The 7,184-nt window shown below is 47.3% G+C and overlaps 1 protein-coding gene across 1 annotated transcript; it reads left to right on the top strand.

The window, feature by feature from the left end:
- The first annotated feature begins 1,007 nt into the window (after nucleotides 1-1,007).
- Nucleotides 1,008-5,991, top strand: TMEM247 (transmembrane protein 247). Its single transcript, XM_002757780.6, has 3 exons — nucleotides 1,008-1,202; nucleotides 1,937-2,257; nucleotides 5,657-5,991. Exons 1-3 carry the CDS (start codon nucleotides 1,086-1,088, stop codon nucleotides 5,891-5,893), a joined length of 675 nt encoding a protein of 224 aa, XP_002757826.1. The 5' UTR covers nucleotides 1,008-1,085; the 3' UTR covers nucleotides 5,894-5,991.
- Nucleotides 5,992-7,184: the final 1,193 nt, after the last annotated feature.

Genomic DNA, 7,184 nt, shown 5'->3' with positions numbered 1-7,184 from the left:
GCAGCAGGGTGCGTTCCTTCTGAGTGCTGTGAGAGAATGAGCTATTCCTGGTCTGTGACGGTTCATTTTATATGTTGACATCACTGAGCCATTGGATGGCCAGATCTCTGATGAAACCATCTTTCTGGGTGTTTCTGGAAGAGATTAGCATTTGAATTGGTGGACTGAGTAAAGTAGTCTGTCCTCTTCAGTGTGGATGGGCTTCATCCAATCCATTGAGGGCCTAAATGAAACAAGGCAGATTGCGGTTGAATTGGGGCTCTCAATTGCCTGACTACAATGAGGTGAACCGTCAGTCTTCTCCTGCCCTCGGACTGAGACTTCCACCATTAGTGCTCCTGGTTCTCAGGTCTTTGCACTCAGACTGGAATTGATACTACCCACTTTCCTGTGGCACCAGCTTGCAGATGGGAGATCATAAAACTTCTCAGCCTCCATAATGGCATGAGCCAACTCTGTAATAAATGTCATTTTATGTTCTGTTTCTTTGGAGAACCTACAAGGCCTTTCTCCTTGGTTTGTAGATGGCCATTTTCTTCCTTGTCTTCACATTGCCTTCTTCTCACAAGGACACAGTCATACTGGATTAGGATCCCATCCTCATGATCTCAATGTAACGTAATCACCTCTACGAAGACCCTGTCTTCAAATAAGTTCACATTCTGAGTTAGTGGGGGCTGGGAGTTAAGACTTCAACATACAAATTTTGGGAAGAGAGGGGGACCCAGTTTAGCCCACAACAGGGTTTGTGGGGCCGTGACTCATCCCAACACAATCCTCATTTAAAAAAGGAACCCAACCAAGGGAATAGATTTCAAATGCTGGAATTCTGAGTTTCACGAGGTGGAACTCTAATTTTTAAAGCAGTCCTCAGAGACAGGAAAGGCCCATCTTGCAGTTCTTAATGTTAGAACCTCAAAGGTGTTACACTCTCTACCCAAGGGGCCCTAGCAACTTCTAGAATGTCAGTTATTATGAGGACAGGGGATTGTGATGGTGGCTAGTCTGTGGACTCTGGTGAGGCCAAATGTCAGCACCTCAAATGAGGTCCTGTGGCCCCACCTGGCAGCATTCTGGTTCTCTGGATGGCAACAGAAGACAGGGAGATGATGGAAGCCCGGGGTGCGGGAGAAAGTTGCCTGACCTTCCCCAAGATGGTGCCTGGTGACTGCAAGTCTGAAGGGAAGCCAAGGGCTTATCTGGTAAGGGGGCTGCTGGGCCTCACTACCCCTGCCTATTCCATCAGGGGGAGTAAGAATACTGTAGGAACACATGATAGGAGCTGAGTGCTTTGAGGTTCCAGACAGCTGCCAAGAACATCAGGTGACATGGACTCCACCCCTGTAACTGGCACCCAGCTGTCACCAAGAACCAGACTGCCCTCCATAAGATTGTGAAGTCACGTGAAGCTGGCTTTGGTCTCCTCCATCTCCCTCCCAACTTAGGGCCCTTTCCTTGCTGGGTGGATAGGACTTCGCTCCCCACCATAGCCCTCTTGCTGGTCCCCAAATATTTAGGTTCTCTCAACTCAGACCCTGGGTTTCTTTCTCTCTGTGTAACTTCCTGAAAACCTGGCATCTAACTGGTCTCTCAAAGTCAGGTGGGGTTGAGGATGGGCCCAGAAGTTGCCTCTTTGATGATATGAAAAATCCCTAGAAAGATAGACATCCATCTCCTCAACTCCCAGTGCCTCTACCTGCAACTTTAGGGTACCATGACTTGGTACTAGTTTGCCCTCTCCTCCTTGACCCTTCGGTCCTGACAACTCTGGGCAAGAGCACTTCTAATAAGAATTCAGCCTAGATGTTTACAATTCAGACACTCTTTCAAACATCCCTGTCTACTGTGGCCTGAGGCTACAGGAGTTCCATGGGGTCAGGGAGAGCCCCATCCTGACTTCTCATGGTCCCTCCCCTCCCTGCTTTCCCTGCCCCAGGAGGCAGAGTCCCAGAAGCCAGAATCCTCCTGTGACCACTTGGAAGAGATGGAAGCTTGTGAGGATGGAGGCTATCCAGGGCCACCTAAATCTCTGTCCCCCAAGTCCTGCCCTGCCACCAAAGGCCAGGTGGGTGATGGACCCAAACCCACAGAGCTGCCCCCAGCCCCTGGGACTGAGCACAATGCCGAGATGGAGCTGGAGAAGGTGCGCATGGAGTTTGAGCTCACGCGGCTGAAGTACCTGCACGAGGAGAATGAGCGGCAGCGGCAGCATGAGGTGGTGATGGAGCAGCTGCAGAGGGAGGCAGCACCCCACCTGGTGGGTGACAAGGAGCTGGGCACTGGGAGAAGGGAGGCCTGGGGCTCCCTGCTTTGTGCAGCATCCCACCCTGCAGATCCTGGATCTCGGCTGCAAGGGCTGACCATCCACATGGGATGGTCTCCAGCCCTCTCCCACTTGGGTCACTCACTTCCAGAGATGGCCGCTCACTGCCTTAAAGCCCACTACCCTACCTGGCCAGTTCTGTTAAACAGAGCTTCCACGCAAAACTGAGATATGACTCTCTAAGGAGAGTTGAGGCTGGGAGGGGACCCAGAACCACATCGCCCACCCAACAGCCCTTTTGGTAGCTTCAGGGAAAAGTCTTCAACACTTCCTCCTTCTTCTACCCCTCACAAGTCCTCTCTGCAGCTCTTAAAATTTGATGCCTGGAGACTAGACCCAGAATCCCCACTGTAGTCTGACCAGTGGATTTTGATAGAACCATCACCTCCCTGATCAGGGCTGTGTTTATTCTGCTGGATCATGCTGCCTTCTAGTCAACCGAAACAGCCATCTTTTCACAAGATGTGCACCACTCTCCCCTAATGTGTATTAAATGTGGGATAAGAATGTCTACTTGAGATTAAATGGGATGTGAAGAACTTAGCACAGTGACTGGGTGATCATAAGCATTCAATAGTGGAAGATGTTACTGTTTAAAGCAGTATTTCCTGGGCTTTAAGTCAGACAGTCCTGGGTTAAAATACCAGGTATAAACTGCCTGACATTAGGAACATTACTAATCTCCTTTGAGCAATCGCCTTCTCATTGGTGAAGTACCCTACCTCACGGGGTTGTTATGAGGATTAAATGAGAGCACACACGCAGACACTTTGCAATGAGCCCAGCACATTAGGTAAGCACTCAGTAAATGTTAGCTATTACCATTTTATGTACTCATGCAATTCACTTCTTGACCCAAATGCAACAACATACGTTTGTCACTTTTCAGTTTTATTGGGATGTGATGTATTAGCTGTGCTTCCCAGCTCTGAGTCATCCTCAATTCTGAGAACCATGCCTTCTGCCTTTATCCAAGACATTGCTGTAATTGTTGAGGAGGACATGACCTAAAGTAAATACCACTAAACGTCTCCCTATAGGTTAGCAATGCTCCATTAGTCACCACCCTTGAGTTACATTTTATCTTGCTCACAGTTCTCCACCTTATCTAAAAAACTGAGACCATCAAATGGTTTCCCAAAATTAAGATATTACATTACCTATAGCAGTTCCCCAATTGACTGGTGAGGTTTGTTTGTTTGTGTTTTTTTAAGAAAGTAAGGTTGGCTTTGCATCATTTGTTCTCAGTGAACACATGCTGGCTTCTTAAACAATGATCTGTTTTCCTGTTCACAAAATACCAGCTTCATTATACACAAAATGATTTCACTAAATGTAGTCAAGCTTATTGAACTGAGATTTCCAGAATCTTCCCCTGCCCCCACCCCCTTCTAGAAAGTCTAGAAAATATTGGCCTATTGCTTAGACTTTGGCACATTTCCTAATATTTTTGAATTCTAAGCTACATTTCAAAACTTGTGACTTTTCTCAGTAGCCTGGGATAAAATCTGTCACAAAGTGGAGCCTGCAAGAATTTAAAGCAGATATGATATTGTAACTATGCCTTTGGCCTGTGTCTCCTCCTAACTGTATTTATTTTTTAGTTTGAAAATATTTCTTCTTGCTGGATGAGACGGAAATCTTCGGTATATAGTCCTATCTCTCGCTTCTGCTCAAAAACTAGAACATTGAAAGTATTTTGAAAAGTAAAGAGTTTCATTAACACATTTTTAAAATGAAAGTCATAATAATCACCCATCAGCATTTCAGACTGAAACACATACAGACTGCAGAGAAGTGGCCAAGTCCATGGGTCCAGAGCCCTCCTGAGCCTGCAGAGAATCGTGGGGTCAGTCCCGCCCTCCACTCCCACTAGAACACTGGACCCAACCTTCCTAGCTATTCACTTTCAAGGCAGCATCACCAGAGTCATTTCCTGTCCCCTCAGCTTTGTTTAGTTGCCCTCACATTTTATGTAGCTCTTTCAATAGTGATGCTTCCCATCCCCCAGCCTTTGGTGATAGTTTACAAAAGTATTTACTTTTTGTGCACTTACTAAAAATTGGAGAATTGACTTGATGTTGAAGACTTCTCTTTTTCTGGGTGGGTGAATAGATGGATGGACAGATAGAATTTATCGAACTGAAAATACCTCTGAGTATGTTTCTAGCTAGTTTAGGGCATCTTGGTCCCTGCCGCCTGGTGTTTTCCAAAAATATGGCATGATTTTTAAAAATATTTTAAAACATAACCCATGGGTTATGCCCTCTTAACTATGGATCAAAATAAGATCTTTTGCCTTACTTATGGCATCGATACTTTCTACAGTTAAAATGAAGACTCTTGGACCCCAATTATATAGATTCAAGAAAAGAGCAACTCGCAGGCAGAATTAGCCAGACAACTCAAGCTGCTTTCCCCCAGCCCAATACTCTGAAAGTTTAGGGAGACCCCATCACCCATCTCTCAGCACCTGCCTCCAGGAGAGACCAAACCCTGGACTGAAAGGCCACAGACTGACCCACGTGATCCGTGTCAGGACCCAGGGAGTCAGAAACAGTTGTTCACATGCAAGGGAAACCCTCTCCATTGGGCCACTGTCCAAGAAACTAGGTTGAATATTCGGGCACTGGCAGAGAACACGCCCAAGACCCAGCATCCAGATGTGGGGCTCCTGGAGTCAGGAGAGAAGGCCCATGCATGGGCTCCAGTGGGCAGTATGGAGCATAAAGAGAAAGGAAGGTGGTGGCCTGGCGCCCAGTCAGGAGGGATAAGAGCAGCTCAAAAAAGTAAAAAGTAATGAGTTACTTCTATGTGGTAGTTACCTGACTAGGAATGTTTCATTATCTCACTTTTCCTCCTTGTGATCTTTTGGGGTTTTTAAAAAATTTTTTTAGAAACAGGATCTTGCTCTCTCACCCAGGCTGAAGTTAGTGGCATCAGCATAGCTCACCATAACCCCAAACTCTTGGGCTCAAGTGATCCTTCCACTTCAGCCTCCCAATAGCTGGGACTATAGGCACACACCACCACACTTGGCTAATTTAAAAAATTTTTTGTAGAGGCAGAAGTCTTACTATGTTGCCCTGGCTGGTCTTGAACTCCTGGCCTCAAGCAATCCTATCACCTTGGCCTCCCCAAGTGCTGGGATTATAGGTATGGGCCACCATGCCCAGGCCTCATGATGTTTTTGTAAAGGGTACTATTGCCCCTTCCTTAGATGAAGATGATGACCTGAGGTCACCTACAGGCAGGCACAGAGCAGGACTGAACCTAGATCTGCCTGGTGCTAAGACTGGCGTCACCAGCTCCACTGTCTTCTCTCCCCTACAGTTCTCAGGAGGCCTCCAGGACCTCCTGCTGCCCCAGAACCAGTTTGCCATGTTCCTGTACTGCTTCATCTTCATCCACATCATCTATGTTACCAAGGAGATGGTCTTCTTTCTCTTCTCCAAGCACTATTTGTTCTGCATCGCGACCATTTTGCTCTGTCTGATTAAAACGCTCTGGTCATACTTCCAAGTGCCTTTGCTCTCTCCATCACTGGGACCCTCACCCCTGCCATGCTAGAGTGTTATCAGTGCGTGATCTCAGCCTCCCAGCACCTCCTTTTTTCACTTTGTGCCTCTGTCCAATCAGAATCCACTCTTAGGAAGGGCCCTGCTGCCCAGCATTTCCACTTGAGAGTGAAGAAACATGTTCATGCCCCTTAGGCAGAGCCTGAGTTCTCACTGTGGACATGATTCTTTGTCCCAAGAGGAAGATTTCAAATGTTAGCAGGTCAGGGAGGTATCTGCAGGGAAGGAGGGTTTAGAACACCTTTCTAAAACCACAGAAGTACACCATGACCAAGCTGGCCTGGGTTTCACATCCACTCATGTTCATAGATCCCACAGGAAAACCTGTGGTCTGCTTGGGAACAGCCCCCACTCCCCATCTCCTGCAAAGATCTCCATGTCCTAATCCCCATGAATGTTACTTTACATGGCAAAAGAGCCTGAGATGTGATTGAGTTAAGGACCTTGCAATGGGGAGATGATCCTGGGTTATCCAGGTAGGCCCGTGGTAGTCACAAGGACCCTTATAAAAGGGAAGCAGGAGGGTGAGAGTCAGACAGATGTGACCATGGAAGCAGGGGTCGGAATGATGCAGAGCTGTGGGTCAGGGAATGTGGGAAGCCTTTCGAAGCCAGAAAAGGCAATAAATGGATTCTCTGCTAGAGCCTCCAGAGGGGGCCCCGCCCTTCCACCCCACGTTAGACTCCTGACCTCCAGAACGTTAGGAGAATATGTCTGTGTTATTTTAAGCCGCTAAGTTTATGGCAATTTGTTACACCAACCACAGGAAACTAATACAGGAGCCAAGACTCCCAAGCTCTCTCCAGCTGTGCCAACATGGCAGGATACCATCACCAGGCCACTGGCCAGGCTTCATTTAGCACTGGGCCTGAGCAGACTTGTACACAGCTGGACTTGAGACAGCGTATGGTTAAAAAGGAGAGGCAGTGAAGCTCCAGGGAGCCTGGCATAGGCCTAGCTGAACCCGGTGGACAAGGGGTATCCGTATCACTGAGCTGCGTATCCCCTGGGTAAGGCATGTGGCAAAATAAAGGCATTCTTCTAGGGGACATAGGGAAGGAGGAATTAAGTGCCTGATTGGGCCCAGAGGACATCATTAGTTCTACTCTATTGGAAAGCTGGAAAGGGAAAAAGAAAAAAAGTTGGCACATGCGCTTACCTACTAACCCAAGAACAGACTCACAAAAATTCAGAAAAGCTAACCCAGAAAGAAATACACTGACACAGAGATACAAAACAAGTATACAGTTGTCCACAGTAGAGAGGTTCACAGCCCCTCAAAT

This window comes from Callithrix jacchus, chromosome 14, assembly GCF_049354715.1.
Source record: "Callithrix jacchus isolate 240 chromosome 14, calJac240_pri, whole genome shotgun sequence".
Classification (NCBI taxonomy): domain Eukaryota; kingdom Metazoa; phylum Chordata; class Mammalia; order Primates; family Cebidae; genus Callithrix; species Callithrix jacchus.
This window is presented reverse-complemented; position numbering and strand designations above follow the sequence as displayed.